The 19,272-nt window shown below is 39.9% G+C and overlaps 1 protein-coding gene across 1 annotated transcript in view; it reads right to left on the reverse strand.

Moving 5' to 3' along the window:
- LOC126426974 (DEAD-box helicase Dbp80-like) overlaps positions 1-19,272 on the reverse strand; it is a 147,379-nt gene that overhangs the window by 85,628 nt on the left and 42,479 nt on the right. Inside the window, exon 3 of the mRNA XM_050089131.1 lies at positions 14,272-14,364. Coding sequence (XP_049945088.1) covers positions 14,272-14,364 — 93 coding nt within the window. The remainder of the gene's footprint in view (positions 1-14,271; positions 14,365-19,272) is intronic.

Here is a 19,272-nt window from a genome sequence, read left to right on the forward strand (position 1 = left end):
CCTCCGACAACCATGCCTCCATCCTTGCCACCCTCCCTGTTTACCTTTCCCTGTTGCTTCATAACCTGGGTTGTGAGTAACTGAATCCACTGTCCCTTCTTCCCTTTTTTCCCCTCTCTCCTCCCTGATGAAGGAACAAAGTTCCGAAAGCTAGGAATGTAAATTTTCAGTTCTGTTTTATGTGTATCTATCGGCTGTACTGAGCTGAGGTAAGTACTGGCCAGCCCCTGTATCTCTTTGTTAGAATTTGTTTCACATCTTATATGAGATTTTCCATTAATCAATAAAATATTGTTTATCAGTTTCAAACAACAGATGTGTAATTATTGCAACCAAATTCCGGTTTCATACTTCCACACCTGGTATACACACAGCGGCGCCACTTAGCTAGTCTTTTATTGACTGTCTGTAGTGTCCACAAACAAACTGGCAACAGCTGGTAAGGGTCTGCCTGTGGCCACATCATCAATTTGGTCATCATGCTCATTGCTGTAGTTTGTAATGGAAGTGTCTAAATAAAGCTATTATAGGAATCAGAAAAAATATCTGCTGTGTATGAAGTAGCTTCATTCACAGTAATCATCATAAATATATTTTTCAACAGAACTCTCAGTTTTAACAAGGTACAGCTGCACCAATAAGGTCAGATATCTGTCCATCTCATGTGGGAGACTCTACAGCACTCTCAATTGACCACATAGGAACCTATGGCTTGTGCACTTTTTGTAAGCCATACATGCTAGGCATGTAAGATTCTGCTCTGCAGAGTTCTCTCTTGTCCAAAGAGAAATACCACACTTATAGCAATTGAGTGGTAACTTAAGACTTTCATTGTAGGACATTTCAGAAGCTTCTTACGAACTGTCAGTTCCAAATCATAATTAATCTTCTTATGAGCATCATCTTTCTTCTCATTACTTTTTTTCAGCGGTAACAACAATGGTATTATCCCCATCGATTATCTTCAGCAATGAATTTTATGAGCAAATTAATGAGGTGTCTATGAGCAGCCCTCCTAGTCCAGCTGTTGCAAAATTGTTTATAGACTTTTCAAACAGGCACTGCAGACAGCCAATGAAGGACCAGCTAGTTAGTACTGCTGTGTGTGACAGTTTTGTAGTTTGAGCACATGGTAACACCTAGTGTTTACAAAATTCCATGCAGTTGCAGGCAAGTACACACAAGTACTACAAGTGATAGTACCAACACTCGCTTAGCCAAACACATAAAGAATTGCTGCCTGGGGCATATTGACAAATAGGCTGTAGCAGAACATTTCTTCACAAACACCATAATACTTTCAGCATAAAGTAAGAAGGAAGGAGGAAGGAGACATTAAGTTAGATAAAATATAGATATCAACTTTGTGCCACTAGAATGAAGAGTGATTACTTTTAATTGAGAAAGATGTCACCAACCAGAGATAGACAAGCAATTGGCAACAAGTGACAAATGGTGTTGACCTCTAAGCGGTTCTATAAATTCAGGCCCTGCCTCCACCCCTCCTCCCACAAAGTCCTCATTGCAGTTGCCATTTTACCTCCACAGACGTGTCCTGCAGTCAGAGATGAAACATTACGGAATAGTTTTACATAACCGTCAGGGCTTAGACGTTTTAACTGAAATACCTCAATGTTTTCACAGTTTCTCTTTTTCACTGCACAGTGTTATGTTCAGCATAAAATTTGCTTCCTGAAACAACAACAACAACAACAACAATAATAATAACCTTGTATTGTTAATAGTTACAGCCATTCTTCCTTAGTTGCTCCTTCAGTGCTATTTCTTTAATATTAAGAATAAATTTTACTCCTCATTGCAACAGAATTTTTACTATCCTTTTTTTTTAAAAACATTTATCACCTAATCATATTAGGCATAATCCACAGGTATCCTATATAATTATGTGAAATGTTACTGAATAAAAACAACAGCAACAATTCAGTTGCAAAGGAAGGCAAAAATTATTCTCTTCCAGACGAACAGCAATAATGAGCTTGACGGACACAAAGTTCAAAATAAAATTTCAGTGACATTTCTCTTAACCCTTTCATGTCAAAACTGAAATTCAACAGGAAGGTGCACTCTCACCACTCTTCAAATCAGTATTTGGAAAAACAAAATATTAACAGGGCAGGAATTAGAATGTTGGAACCTGCTTCAAATTTTAAGCACTGAGAAAAATTGTGTCGACACTATTCTGTTCACTGGTTAGCTTCTCCAGAGGTTATGGCCATAGTGAGAGAGACTTTGAAACATTGACACTATAAAATATACTGAAAAGAAAAATAACATAACACATTTGCTTCCATTTGGGTGGGGAGGGGGGGGGGGGGGGGGGGGAGAAGAAGCAGAACCAGTTTCAATATCCAGGATCAATTTAACCCAGTTAAACACCAGATACACACCAATACAACTAATGAGTGGCTTCAAATAAGTGGGTGAATGGGTTACAGTGGAAATGAGCTAGGTACAGAAGTCCCACAAGCAAGAGCCACATAAATGGAAACAATTTTCATAACACACAAAACATTTGTATCCAAACAGTGCTTTACCATGGATACGAGGCGTGTCCGGATAGTACCACTTTGTTCTACCATCACCACAGCACACGTCACAGTTCTGCACATTAGCACTCATCTCTGGTTCACCGTCTTTCCACCGACACCATGACAGCTGAATTGTGTTTTGTTTATATCTATCAGTGATCACTCAAATCGTCTAAGGTAATCACCCAGCCTACTGACTGAAATGCATTCTGTAATACGGTCTTTGAACCAAAGAATATTAAGCAAGCTCAAATTCGAGGTCAACTTTTAGAGATTTATGAGAAAAATGTAATGACTGATGCAATGGTGAAAAAAAATGGGTGAGACAATTCAATGAGGAATGTTCATGATGAAGCACAGAGTGGGCAGCCTTCTGTTGTCATTGAGAGCTCATTAACAATAAGAATGCCTTGTGATGATTCCCACAAATTTCAGAAACAGTTTTGCACAAGTTTGTCACAAATCACTTAAATATTCACAAACTGTGTTCACGTCGGGTTCGAATACACTTACGGATGTCAACAAAACAAAGAAATTTTGCTGTAATTGTGGAAATTTCTTAACACAATACAGTAATGAGGGAGAAAAGTCCTTAAACTATATGTGACCAGTGATGAAACTTTGGTTTGTCATGTCACTCCATAATCAGAACAGTCTGAGTGGAGGCACTTGTGACCCCCACAAAAAACAAAAATTCAAAGCAACATTTTTCAGCACAAAAAAATTGTGCTCACTTCCTTTTGGGACAGACAGGGCATCCTGCTTGTTGAATGAAACCACCCATGCAGTACAATATTGTGAAACATTGAGAAAACCTTGGCACACAATTCAAATAAATGGTGTGAAATGCTCCGTTGGGGCATTGTGTTGCTTCCTGACAACACACCTCCCGATTCTGCTGCTGACACTCAAATATTTACTCAACAATTCTGGAACTGGGAACAGTTTGATCACCCACTGTACAGACCCGATCTCACATTTTCTGACAAACTCGTTACTGAACTTCAAGCACGATTTTGGAGTAAGGTGCTCTGACAGCAATGACGACTCAAAAAGAACGGTGTTCCTCAGTGGCTGTCTTCACTGGCGTTAGCTTTCTATGAAGAAGAGACAGATAAGTGGGTCTCCCATTACGATAAATGTCTGAGCAATGGTGTCAACTATGTAGAAAAATTGATTAAGAAATGCTCTTCCTTGTAAAAATAAATTTTGGTTTGAAAGAAATATTTTTCTGAATCTTTTTTCTCAAAATGGTACTTACTTTCCAGACGTGCCTCATACCAACATCTCCAGTTCAACTCCAACATAAAGCCAACATCTCTACATCCATCTGAATGTCTTATCCTCACAGGATAATGTTTATTACAGGAATTACTATAAAAAGAGTGTAAGATATTGTACTATACACTAGGTTAAAATTCAAGAAATGTGATCTGGGTAGACAGCATTCCATTAGAACTACTGACAGCCTCGGGGGAGCCAGGCCTAACAAAACTCTACCATCTGGTTAGGAAGATGTATGAGACAGGCGAAATACCCTCAGACTTCAAGAACAATATAATAATTCAAATCCCAAAGAAATCAGGTGTTGACAGATGTGAAAATTACCGAACTATCAGGTTAATAAGTGACAGCTGCAAAATACTAGTGCGAATTCTTTACAGATGAATGGAAAGACTGGTAGAAGCCGACCTCGGGGAAGATCAGTTTGGATTCCGTAGAAATGTTGGAACACGTGAGACAATACTGGCCCTACGACTCATCTTAGAAGCTAGATTAAGGAAGGGCAAACCTACATCTCTAGCATTTGTAGACTTAGAGAACGCTTTTGATAATGTTGACTGGAATACTCTCTTTCAAATTTTGAAGGTGGCAGGGGTAAAATACAGGGAGCGAAAGGCTATTTACAATTTGCACAGAAACCAGATGGCAGTTATAAGAGTCGAGGGGTATGAAAGGGAAGCAGTGGTTGGGAAGGGAGTGAGACAGGGTTGTAGCCTATTCCTGATGTTATTGAATCTGTATATTGAGCAAGCAGTATAGGAAACAAAAGAAAAATTCGGAGTAGGAATTAAAATCCACGGAGAAGAAATAAAAACTTTGAGGTTCGCCGATGACATTGTAATTCTGTCAGAGACAGCAAAGGACCTGGAAACTTAGCTGAATGGAATGTACAGTGTGTAGAAAGGAGGATATAAGATAAAGATCAACAAAAGCAAAACGAGGATAATGGAATGTAGTTGATTTAAGTTGGGTGATGCTGAGGGAATTAGATTAAAGTAGTAAAGGAGTTTTGCTATTTGGGGAGCAAAATAACTGATGATGGTCGAAGTAGAGAGGATATAAAATGTAGACTGGCAATGGCAAGGAAAGCGTTTCTGAACAAGAGAAATTTGTTAACATCGAGTATAGATTTAAGCATCAGCAAGTCGTTTCTGAAATTATTTGTATGAGATGTAGCCACGTATGGAAGTGAAACACGGACAATAAATAGTTTGGACAGGAAGAGAATAGAAGCTTTCGAAATGTGGTGCTACAGAAGAATGCTGAAGATTAGATGGGTAGATCACATAACTAATGAGGAAGTACTGAATAGGATTGGGGAGAAGAGACATTTGTGGCACAACTTGACTAGAAGAACGGATCGATTGGTAGGACATGTTCCGAGGCATCAAGGGATCACCAATTTGGTACTGGAGGGCAGCATGGAGGGTAAAAATCGTAGAGGGAGACCAAGAGATGAATACACTAAGCAGATTAAGAAGGATGTAGGTTGCAGTAGGTACTGGGAGATGAAGCTCGCACAGGATAGAGTAGCATGGAGAGCTGCATCAAACCAGCCTCTGGACTTAAGGCCACAATAACAACATTTAAAAACACTGACAAGGCATGTACAGAGTTGCTGCAAAACATTACGACCACCTGTTTAATAGCATATTCAACTACTTTTGGATTGCAATACAACAATGGTTTTGCCCAGTACAGATCTGTAAAGTCGTCGGTAGGTTTCACAGAGGTATGTGGCACCACAGGTCAACACATAGGTCATGCATTTTCTGTAAATTATGGGCACAGCATCCAAAATGGGTTCCATCAGGTTAAAATCAGGCAAATTTGGTGGCCAAGGCATCAACATAACTTCATTACTCTGCTTCTTAAACTACTTTATCACAATTCTGTGTCTTGTGACATGAAGAGTTGTCCTGCTGGAAGATACAACCACTGTTAGAGAAGACTCAGTGTGAGAGGATACAGGTTGTCCACTATGATGTTCACATAGTCTGGAGCAGTCACAGTGCCTTTGAGGGCTGCCAAGAGTACTACAGAAGACCAAGTGAATGTCACCCATAACTTAGTACTGGCCCCCAGCCCACAGCTGTGGCACAGCACCTTTTTCGAGCAGCTGTTCACCGGGATGATAATATCCCGACACGATCGTCAACCTGGTGTAACAAGAAATACAACTCATCAGACTACAGTTTTCCATTGGTACCCACTCAAATTTCAATTATTCTATGTCCTTTTAATTCTAATTTATCATATTTAGTCAGAGTGTTGTGTGCTGCAGACCACACGTTCATAATGACACTGACAGTGTGCTCTGAAATGCGACTGCTCCAACATTTTACTGCTCATCAGACCTGTCACAAATTGCTGCCTATCCTACTTTACAGAGCAGTCAAGCCACTGACACCTACATTCTGGGATGAGGTACGGAAATCCTACAACTTGTCACTTATTCACAGTTTCATTGTCCTTCCACCATTTTCCGAAGATGCTCGCAACAGTAGCTTGCAAACTGCTGGCCACATTTGCAATTTCCATGATGCTCCACGGGCCATTAAAAAGCCACTTACGTCACCAGATTTCCCCTTTCTGAGGCCCATATCACCACTAGACTGATTCCCCATTTCTCTCTGTTCTACTTATATATGAGGGCAAATCAAATATAAATATGATTTTTGTTCTGGAGCATTTAAGATTGGTAGGACTGGGGCCATATTTCTAATATGCTTGGGAGGTGGCAGGCAGGGGTGTAGCTTGGCATTAGGAGTGGGGGCCACTGGCAATTTCACACTCACAACCAGTTTGTCAATAGTGTTCATGATGTTTGAGCAGCAAGCGCACCATTCTGTTGTGCAGCACATAATTTTAAATTTCGCACTCGAGAATGAGTTTGAGTGATGGAAATTTTTCAGAGATTCTCTCCACAGTTTGTCGCGTTTGCCTGGCAAACACAGTCTGAGGAAGGAAAAAAAAAAAAAAAAAAAAAAAAAAAAAAAAAAAAAAAAAAAAAAAAAATGAAATCAGGAACACGATCGCCGTCATCAGATCAACATTTTGGACTACAACATTCACGCTTTTTAAGACATTCTGGAAGAAGATCAATTGGCGAGCATATTTGAAACTGCAGGACATGTCAGGCAATTAGGAAGCTATCAAGCAATCATCGAAAATGACCTTCAGTTCTGTTAAGTGTGTGTCAAGATAGGTCTTTGTCTTCTAACTGCAGATCAGAAGCCGAGATGTTTGGAAGTCTGTCAGAAGCTTACAGTAAGATCTGCGACAAAGTGCTGAATTTTTGAGTGGAATTGTCAGCTGCAATGAAGTGTGGATCCATCACTGCATTCCCAAGTTAAAAGAAGCTAGTCTACAGTGGCGGAGGAAAGGCGAGAACCCTAGTGAAAGCCAAGAACCGACTGTCAACTGCCAAGGTCCTTTCAACCATTTTCTTTGGCCAACAAGGCATTTTTCTCACAGATTTTTTTGCGCGAGCAACACACAATCAACACTGCTTACTACTGCGAGCTGTCAAACAAGGTGAGGGCTGCGAATTGCCGAGAACGACGAGACTGACCAAATCGAGAGGTCAACCTCCTCCATAACCGTGTTGGGTCCTGTATTGAAGCTCCAACAGTCCCAAAACTTGAAGAATTGCACTAGATTCAATTTTATCATTCTCCCTAGACTTCAGACATATCACCCTGTGATTTTCTTTTATTTGGCTAACTTAAAGGAACTCTAAGAGGGCAATGATTTGAAGGTGAAGAGAGTGGAGAGATCTGTACTCAATCTGTTCCTGAGGCAACCAGCTTAACTATGGCGCTGGTATAAGAAAAAAAAACTTCCTTCTCACTGGGAAAATTGTATTTCAAAAGGAGAAAACTAAGTAGAAAAATTAATTATATTTGTTTTGAATTAAAAACAGTCTTGGCTGCAATGTATACTTTTTATAAACAACATGTTTCAACTTTGTGGGGCATCTCTAGTTTATCTATAGGGATAGTAAAGTAAGCAAATATTAGGGTACAGTCCTAGCATGGATGATTCTAAATGTAAATATGTAATCGTTACTAACCTTAAAATTATCCTTCTACAGCTTTTTAAAAACCATGAAAAAATTGTGTCAGGACTTCCTGTTTTAAGAATTTTTTCATCCCTGGTTACTGGGATGACACCCATATTTGTTGGTTATTTTACAGTTTTATTTAGTTGTAGTTGGTGTTACTATTTTATACATTTGGAATAATTTTAAGCTTTCTTCATGTGTAACAACATTCTGATTAATTGTAACCACTTAATTTTATTATACTCATTCAATCAGTTTTAGGTGTTTTTAGTGAACATTAAATATGCTTTGAATGCTGTATAGGTGTGTCCTCTGCAGTCGCTGTATGCCTGCCTCATTCCATAGCGCATCAGTGTCAGCAGCTGACACTCCTGCCTTGGTGAAGTTGCAGCGGTACCTCTGTGTATTAGGTTTAAACGATTATACTTCTTTGCAAGTGTGGTCCTAACATTGCACCATTCTTGTCTACTGGTAAAACTTTATTAAGGTATGTTTTATTCATTTTGATTATTTATTTAACATTCTATCTCACAGTTACCCAATATTACATTAGTTGTTTTTCTCATCTGATTCCATGCATGCTTCAATCTAGCACAGAGCCGTTTTATGGTTTTTAAAATGTTGTGGAAAGAAAATTTTAAGTTTAGTACAAATTCCTTACTCACTTTCAGAACTGAGCATGCTAGGACCATTCCCTAATTTTTGCTAGTTTTGTTATCCCTATAGACCCAATTTGAAGATGCCTCACAAAGGCAAAATAAGTTGTTAATAAAAGAACATATTGCAACCAACACCAATTTAATTCAAATATTCTGCATACTGTTGCTGTAGCAGATGACGTAATGGAATGGGAGATGTATTTGCCTTTTATTTTTCAATAAATAATTATTTTAAGTAAAATCCCATTTGTGTGATTCGCCCTCACACTTCCATGCCAGCAATACCATCACGTGGCTTTAAATTGCAAGGCCAACAGTCAATGTTTTGGCTAATAGTACAAATTGTGGATACATGTTTAAACACAGAGTACAATTTGATAGCCACATACAAAGTGTCAGCGGCAACTAATGAACAAGATGCATCTTCAACATAGTTGCCTCTAAACCCTAAACAAGAATATCTGTGCAAATGAACATCAAAAAAGAACTACAGTAAATGAGCATATAAGCAAAAGACACACCAAACTGGAAATCTTCAAAACAACTACATTGTGATTGATAAGGGAATAAGCTCAGTGGTAGGAGACACCCACGAGCCACTCGCAGATCTTTCTCGAGTGCCACATGCTCGTTGTACAGCCTATTTTGCATATACAAGCACAGAGCCTCATTGGGCACGCCTGCCTGCATATCGCCAACACTGTCTCCCCACCTACTGACCACAAAGTTATTCTATTAAGCGCAATTTGGGACTTTCTGACAGGAGAAATGGCCAATTGGTGCCAAGTGCTCAGATGTACACAATGCTATACAAAGTGAACTGATGAAAAATATTTGCCTTAATAAAAAAAAATAAATAAAAATAAACGAGATCAAGCTGTTATTACGGCAGTAGCAAGCTTACTGTAATCCTTAGATGGCCTACAAATAAAATAATTAAATAACACACATTGTAGTACTAAATTCTACATTTATTGAGTTAATATTTATTTTGTACAACATTACTGGCCAGGAGACCCCATTTGCACTAGTTTGGCTACCTAGTCAAGTCTTTTCACTTAACGCCACTTTGGCGATTTGCACATCAATGACAACAAAATGATAAAGAGGACAACACAACACCCAGCTGCCAAGCAGATCAAATTGATCCTGGGATCTAGAGCAGTTATTCCTAACTTTTATTGAGACCATTACCCCTGGGTGCAATCAGATATTAGCTAGTACACCCCCCCCCCCCCCCATCCTTCCCAGAGATCACCAACATTAGTGATCAACAAAACTTTAGAAAGAATTTTCTTTGAACACTTATTTTCAAAATGACAAAACATAAATAATATTTACTCTTTATAGGCATTTTATTAAACAACGAACTAATGAGTCAACACAATTGGTACTGTTTATTTCCACCAACATTCTTAACAGAATGATATAGCTTTTCTCAGTGCATCACAAGTGGTACCTACAGCTCCTTTTCACAAAAGGAAGCTATCTATCTACATTTAGGGTTGTTACAAAACCGAGCAAAGTGGCGCAGCGGTTAGCACATTGGACTCACATTCGGGATGACGATGGTTCAAACTCATTTGGCCGTCCTGATTCAGGTTTTCCACGACTTCCCAAATCCCTTCAGGCAAATGCCGCGATGGTTCCTTCAAAAGGGCCCAGCCAACTTACTTCCCCATCCTTCCCTAATCTGTTGGGACCGATGACCTGTTTGGTCCCAATCAACCAACAGGCTTGTTACAAAACATGTTTTCTCTATAGCATGCCTCTCCCTCTCAACACTTGGTTCATCCCTGTGTAAAGGCAACCCAGTTAAAAACCATGCACTATACTTACTGTTTGTAAATCACTCAACTGCTGGACTCTTACTTCTGAACTGGCAGAAAGTGAAAGACTTCACTCTGCCAGTGATTTGTGTCTGACCAGATGCCACTAATAATAATAATAATAATAATGTGGACACCCTACAGAAGTGGAGTAGCAATTATAGAGTTACTGTCTAGTTAACTGTCAGTTACTTCACTTATTCTTGTGAAGCTAATAATGAAATTACTGGTGTACTGCAGCAATTTTCATGAGCTATTTACACTGAAGAGCCAAACAAACTGGTACATCTGCCTAATATTGTGTGAGGCCCCCGCGGGCACACGACGTGGAATGGACTCGACTAATGTTGGAAGTAGTGCTGGAGGGGACTGACATCGTGATTCCTGCACGGCTGTCCATAAATCTATAAGAGTATGAGGGGGTGGAGGTCTCATGTGAACAGCACATTGCAAGGCATCCCAGATATGCTCAATAATGTTCATGTCTAGGGAGTCTGGTGGCCAGAGGTGGTGTTTAAACTCAGAAGAGTGTTCCTGGAGCCACTCTGTAGCAATTCTGGACGTGTGGGGAATCGCACTATCCTGCTGGAATTGCCCAAGTCTCTCGAAATGCACACTGGGCACGAATGGATGCAGGTAATAAGACAGGGTGCTTATGTATGTGTCACCTGTCAGAGTCGTATCTAGACGTATCAGGGGTCCCGTATCATTCCAACTGCACACGCCCCACACCATTACAGATCCACCACCAGCTTGAACAGTCCCCTGCTGACATGCAGGGTCCATGGATTCATGAGGCTGTCTCCATACCTGTATACGTCCATCCCCTTGATACAATTTGAACTGAGACTCGTCCAACAAGGCAACATGTTTCCAGTCATCAACAATCCAATGTTGGTGTTCAGGGGCCAGGGCGAGGTGTAAAACTTGGGCCGTGCAGTCGTCAAGGGTACACAAGTAGGCCTGCGGCTCCTAAAGCCCATATCGATGAGGTTTTGTTGACTGGTTCACATGCTGACACTTGTCGATGGCCCAGCACTGAAATCTGCACCAATTTGTGGAAGGGTTGTACTTCTGTCACATTGAACGATTCTCTTCAGTCATCATTAGTCCCATTCTTGGTGGATTTTTCCTGGCCACAGCAATGTCAGAGATTTGATGTTTTCCACAATTCCTAATATTCACGGTACACTTGTGAAATTGTCGTACTGGAAAATCCCCACTTCATCGCTACCTCAGAAATGATGCATCTCATCGCTCATGTGCTGATTATAACACCACATTCAAACTCACTTAACTCTTGATAACCTGCCATCATAACAGCAGTAATCGATTCCACAACAGCGCCAAACACTTATTGTCTTACATAGATGTTGCAGACGGCTGCACTGTATTCTGTCTGTTTACATATCCCTGTATTTGAATACACATGCATATACCCATTTCTTTGGCACTTCAGTGTAAGTATGTGTTTTGTAAATGTCTCAATTTTACTATCACAGGTGCACGGTACAAAGTATGTGTGTAGCATGTGGACTAAGCGAGGAAGATATTGTGCTTACATTCATTTCACCAGCTGTAATCTTCATCACATTGCGTCATGCATTATTGCTGATATTTGAAAAAAAAAAAATTAATGTTAATTTATGTAATCAATAATACGTCTTGGGAAATAGATAGATTGATGTTAGATAAAGTGGGAATTAGTGAAGATCGGTGGCAGGAAGAACAGACCTTCTGGTCAGGTGAATACAGGGTTATAAATACAAAGTTAAATAAGGGTAATGCACAAGTGTGTTTAATAATGAATAAACATAGGAATGCAGTTACGCTACTACGAAATGCACAGTAAACGCATTATTGTGACCAAGATAGACACAAAGCTCACACCCAACACAGTAGTACAAGTTTATATGCCGACTATCTCTGCAGATTATGAAGAGATTGTCAAAAGTGTGAGACAAAATAAATTATTCAGACAGTTAAGAGTGACAAAAATTTAATTTTGATGGGTAGGAAAAGGAAGAGTCGGAAAAATAGGTGAATTGGACTGGGGGAGAGGAATAAAGAAGCAGTTGCCTGGTAGAATTTTGTGCTGAGCATAATTTAATTGTTAGAACTTGGTTGAAGACTCACAAAGGTTGAATATCTGTAAGAGATCTGGAGACACCAGAAAGCTTCAGACTGATTATATAATGGTAAGACAGGGATTTCAGAACCAAATTTTAAACAGCAGGACATTTCCAAGGGCAGATGCTGAATGACCACAATTGACTGGTTACGAAATGAAGAGTAAACCTGCAGAAATTGCAAAAAAGGTTAGAAATTAAAGAGATCGGAGCTGCATAAGTTGAACAAACCAGAGATTGTTAAGTTTCAGAGGGGCATTTGGTAACAATTGACAAGAATAGGAGAAAGGAATACAGTAGTAGAAGAAGAAGAAGAATGGGTAGCTTTAAAAGATGAAATAGTGAAGGCAGCAGAGGATCAAATAGGTAAAAAGACAAGGGTCCAGGCCTAATACAAATCCCTCGAAAACACAGGAGATACTGAATATAATTGATGAAAGGATAAAATATAAAAATGCAGCAAATGAAGCAGGCAAAAGGAAATATAACATATAAATAATGATATTGGCAGGAAGTGTAAAATGGCTAGTATGGAATGGCTCGAGGACAAGTATTTAAAAGCATATTTCACTAGGGGACAGATATGTCAACAAGAGAGAAATTTATCCTCTGTGGCACTACTGAAGCTGACATTCATACAAACTATAAATGAGAAGAATAAACAAACACTAAAATTAGCTCTGCAAAGTTCTCACTACACTATAGATGCATAATCTGCAAGCTATTGAAACAAAAACAAATCACGCTACTGACAACAGATTTATCACCAGTTTTTTCCACAAGGAAGTCCCTCACATAAAAACCAACATATGAAATAAGTATGCAAGCTCTTAGAAAATGTAGACACACACTAGTCAATCATATGAAAAGACATAATATTGACGTCTTCATAGGAGTTATTGAGAAAAGCACTAAACTAAACACTGTGCACTAACACAAAGCACTTCTGCTGCTGCTGCTTGCTGCTCCCTCCTGCTTGGCTGGACCTATAAATTAACACGAAGTTTCATACTGAGGTGATAATTCATAGCATATGTATGTAATGCACCATCAAACAATTTAGAAAAAATATAGCAAGCAAACACCCTCCACAAAAATCTGAAAGCTCAGCAAATTTCATGTGCACCAACTCTTCAGTAAATGCTACATGGCAATGACCGTCTTTACACAATAAAGTGTGAAAATAGCAAGAACGCAGAGCTACTCGAGGTTCTCCATACCTTGCACATAATTTTTTACATTTTACAAGTAATGTGTACAAAGATGCCAAAGAAACAAACACTAACATTTTCTGATATTAACAACTTTCATAACTGGGAAAATTCAGTTCCGGGTCAAGATTGTATTTGTGCTCCAAGCTTCCCTCCTTGCATTGGACAGATGACCGAGTCATATGCTAACGTACTGAAAATAACTTTTCTTTACACTGGTCTCACGCATCCCCTGGGAAATCTCTCTCTTGCAGCAGAGTCAAAATCTCGAAGGATCTGCACGGGAAATAACTAACAACTGCTTTACTCTAATTTCACACAAATGCAATTTGTCCCTCACGAGGAGACTAATATCTAACTGCTATTTAAAATTATGCCTTTCTAGAGCAAATGCAGTCACTGACCTCCATTTCCTCTACCCAGAAAACAGCAGTGTGCCATTTAATAAAAACCTAATGTAGAAAAGATAAAATGTTGCATATTTAGCTGCAATTAAACTCTGTAGAGGACAGAAGAGACCCTCCAAATTGAAAAAGAGACTTACGGTTCTGCAAGCAGGATCGGCAGGGCAGCTTCTTGTATTCTGGAAGGAGCATTGAAGCCCATTGCGTACACACCCTTCAGAAGGTTTGGCTTGCTGCAACAAACGCAAAATTTAGCAATACCCATCACAGACAATGACAACAGAAGTCTACTTCATACAAACAACAATAAAATTACATGCAGAAATATGGGTTATGACATGTCTCAAATGCAAAGTTATGAAATGGCTGAAAAAGAAAATATGCTAAAGGATGATAAAGGGGGACATTTAACAAAACTGGCTAAATGACCTGTGCTAAAATACTGGGTGCATCATAAGTCAGTTAACCACTGGGCATTTCTGTCCATTGTCAAATGGTTCAAATGGCTCTGAGCACTATGGGACTTAACTTCTGAGGTCATCAGTCCCCTAGACTTGCAACTACTTAAAGCTAACTAACCTAAGGACATCACACACATCCATGCCCGAGGCAGGATTCAAACCTGTGACCGTAGCGGTTGTGCGGTTCCAGACTGGAGCGCCTAGAACCGCTCGGCCACTCCGGCCGGCTATCCATTGTCAAATTTTAGCTAATTAATATCACACATATTGAAAAATCTTGAAATCTGTGTGCAGTAAGATTTATTTATTAAAGAGGCTGGTTTGTTATTAACAAGTGACAATCTGACCCTTGACGGCCTTTGAGGGTTCAATACAAATGTAAAATCTGTACATTATAAACTGAAGATTATCTATAGAACAGTGTGTGTGTGCTTTACAGATGTGGTGGAAATTTGGATGAAGTTATGAAGATGTAAGATGGTAAGATGATCTCTCACTAAAAAGTGAATCTTGCTGCTTACAAGACTCTGCAGCAAGTGGCGAAGGATGGCATTTGCGTGCCCCTGAGTGACAACAGGTCGCCTTTTCACACAAATCACATTTTATGCTCCTTCCAGCACACAGCCATTAGCGTGTACAGCCCTGCAACAATGTCTCAAGGGTCCAGGCCAGAGGACGGAGACTAAAGGGTGTGGGTAATCTTTTCATGGCATTCCCTGCATGATCTCATCATTCTGGAATGCACAATGGATCGACACAAGAATGCCTGTACTCTTGGGGACTATGTCGTACATTCAGTTTGTTTTCCTCGGCACAGCAGACAATGTAACACGTCAACCAGCTTAGAGTGCACGCGCATGGTTCGAAGAGCACCAGGACGATTTTATTATACTCCCCTGGGCACCAAACTCACAGATATAAACCCCGTTGAGAATAAGTGGGCCCACGTCGATCAGGCTGTTTGCGCCCTATATTCTCAAAGGAGAAACCTAGTGCAGCTGGTCACGGCAATGAAGTTGGCATAGCTCCACATCCCTGATGGTAACTTCCATAAACTCACTGACACACTTCCTGCACTGCAGAAGGCGGTTTTCAGGTTTTTGGCGGGTGGTCACATTAAGGTGATTGGACCGTGTCTCTTGCTAGCCCCTTCTAGCGTGGCATGTCACTTGACCGTTAAGCAATGAAATGCATTATAATAACTCATCATCACAATACTCTGTTATCAACAAAATGGTTCTCCGATTCACTTGTGACCTGTTTACAGTAACGAGTGAAATAGCAAAAGGGCTTAGTACTATGGTGTGTGTACATGTAATAACACTTGACACAAAACCAAGCACACAGTTGATCATTTATATTAAAAAATTCTTTGAACACCAGCAAATTGATATCTGACTGTAAACAGTAGGACATGGACATGGTAATGTCAATAAAGGAAGCATCCATTTCAAATGAAAATGCAGAAGCCATCTGCTTCATAGTTCTCCAAAAGAATCTAGACTTCAGATATTTTAAGAATATTTTACCTGTGTATTTCCTAAATCTGCAGCCGCATACATGGTCTACACTGTGAACCACTGAAGTGTGTGGCAGAAGGTACTTAGCATGGCACCCCATTCATTCTAATTCATACTACTATATACAGACAAGCTGATGTTTAATGTTGTTACCACAAATCTCGAAAAGTTCTTTGCCGATTAACTTCAAATTTTTACACAATACTCCAATAAATGTTTGGATGGACACAGGCTGCATATCTTTATGAAACAAAGGTTTTCTTTTAAAGCCGACTGCCACGCTATATTTTCTTTATTGCAGTCTGGTTTAACTATGAAAGAAGAGAATTTAAACCATTGCAAAAACTGTTTCTCTCATATTTCCTCTTTCTCCTTATAAATAATTTTAAACAATTATATACACAGATATGAGCTGTTTTGTTTTTCCTCATAGTCGTTTTTAACAGAAAACAAAGTTGTATTTACTGCTTACGGGTTTATGATTAGAATACCACTAGAATCTAAATTTTCTGAAACTTTGTAATGCTACCCTTCACAGACAAAGTAAACATAAAAGCTGTCACTGAAGCTACTACCCTTACAGATCCAGGATCAGGATAGCTCTCTTATCCTGTATACCAATAACATTCATCCATTTACCCATTTACTTCAATCCTCAGTTGCCAATCAGGTTTCATCCAGAATAACAAAGCTTTACATCTGTTTAAGACTCTCCGTCCCAGATAACTCGTTATGTCCTCCCTGCCGTACCTCCTCAATCCAGTCTCAAATTATGTCCGATACTTCAAATGGTCGTATTTTGTTAATAAATGTTGGTATAGTTCCAGTTTTACAATAAATCAGTCTCTTTCAAGATGTAAAATAAAACTCATGCTAACACTGACTTGCAATATTTGCAAAGTAAATCTGTCCTGTTGATGTGATTGCATTGCACTGCACAGAAATCAAGCATTCTCATACATTTATTACATGCTGCACGGGTCAAACAGAACAACCGTGGAAATAAAAATTAAGTAATGACCCAGAAACCACTCACTTTTTTTGTTTTGGGTATTTTCACATCTACCTTCTGCAGTGGTGCGTTTCTTACCACATCCTAATGCATTTTATATGTACTGAAATATTCATTGCTGTCTACCACTATTAGTCACTGCTTCTTCATCTTCATAAAAACTGCAGCCCTTTTCTTAACCTTTCTGCAAGCACCTGTGATTTCATGCACTGGAAATGTAAAGTAGCATATAAAATTTTGGAACAGCTGCAGCGATTGCACGCTTAATACGACATCTGCCGCACATACAGTAATGTTTACTGTCGTGTCAGGCCACACCACAGCGTCAGGTGCAAGCTCAGTTGTGCAGACTTGTTTGAAGCTTTGCATTGTCACGGAGAATGAGAAGTTCGATTGCATTTTTGTGGCGACAAACATGCCGAATTCGTTTCTTCAGCTTCCCGAGGGTCTTCTGTTTGGCGGCAAGCAATCCAGCGGGCAAACACCTTCGAATACTCCAACTGCCAGCGGCAGCCTCTTGGCAGCCAATGTGTTAAACATTAAGTTAACAGTGACAGCTGCATTTGCATAGTGTTAATATTTAGTACTCCACTGTAAAGTCGGAAATGTGATGGCAGTGTTCACGTGTCACACTCTTACTTCTCTGAGTCGCACTGCCACTCATTCCTCTGCCCTAGTACCTGTCTGCACTGCCAACTTCAGCTCAGCCAAGCGCTCTCGAGACAACTTGGGGGACATCGTATCTACGTCTACATCTATACTCCACAAGCCACCAGAGGGTGTGTGGCGGAGGGTACTTTGAGTAGCTGCTCCTCACTTTACTGCCCCGAGACAAGTCTGCTCCACATCCCTGTCCGAACCTTCCCCAACCCCACTGACACACTTTCTCCACATTTCAGTTGTCCACAGAGCAAACGATGGATATTCAGGCTTCTGACGGGTGGTTACATTAAAGTGACTGAATAATCTATTAACATGCCAATTGTCTGCAGCCACAGGCAGTGTGTTGTTGTACAGTGGCAGTTGCAGTACTGTTTAATACTGACAGAACTTTCCTAAATACAACATTAATAGTCTAAGGAGATGAAAGAGAACCGGTATAGGAAATCGAGGAGAAATGTACTAAAGGCTATTAAAGTTAGTGGATGAGAAACAAAAACATTGAGGATCGCCAATGACCTTTTAATTCTATTGGAAGCAGCAAAGGACTTTGGAGAGTGGCTGAATGGAACAGATAGGATCGAAAAGAGATTATAAAATTAACATCAGCAAAGTACAGTCATGGTAATGGAATACAGTCAAATTAAATCATGCAATGTTGAGTAAATTACAGTTGTCATTCAATAAGTAATGCAACTTTTTTTTTCTGAAATCAGATTGGTTTTATACTGGATTCTAATACACCAAATTATTCCCCGCTCTTTAGGCAAGAAAACCCTCATTTTCAATATAATCTCCATTCAATACAATGGCCTTAAGTCACCTTACTGGAAAGAGTGTATGCCCACACAGTATCACTCTACTGGTCGACATCGGAGCCAGCATTTTGCTGCATCAATAACCTCTCCATCGTCCACGTACTGCTTTCCACGGAGTGCCATCCTTCATCGGTCCAAACAGGTGGAAGTCAGAAGATGGGAGATCCGGGCTGTAGGATGGATGAGGAAGAACAGTCTAATGAAGTTTTGTGAGCTCCTCTTAGTTGCGCAGGATCGTGCGAGCCCTCGTTTTGTCTACGTAGGAGGAGAAGAACGTTTGCGTTATTGTGATGACAGACACATTGAAGTCATTTCTTCAATTTCCTGAGGATCTTCTGTTAGAGGTAGGTGCCCACTGAGTTACTCGCTGCCTGACTAACACAACTAGTGGATAAGTGTGTCAGCACTACCAACAGAGGCATTCAGTTGTGCAGCAAGATGTTCGATTGTGATCTGTTGATCATCTCAAAAGAGTGTCTCCATGTTCCAACATAGGAAGAGTCACAGCTGTGTGTCTTCTGCGAGATCTGACAGGTTTACACAACCTTGTTGTGATGATGACAGACACCTTGCCCAACAACTCACCGCACTTTTGTTCACCACCAAGTGTCCGTAAGACATTAGTCAAGTGCCTACGAATATATGCAGTGTTCCGATTTTCCACCATAAG

The sequence above is a fragment of the Schistocerca serialis genome, chromosome 11 (assembly GCF_023864345.2).
Source record: "Schistocerca serialis cubense isolate TAMUIC-IGC-003099 chromosome 11, iqSchSeri2.2, whole genome shotgun sequence".
Lineage (NCBI taxonomy): Eukaryota > Metazoa > Arthropoda > Insecta > Orthoptera > Acrididae > Schistocerca > Schistocerca serialis.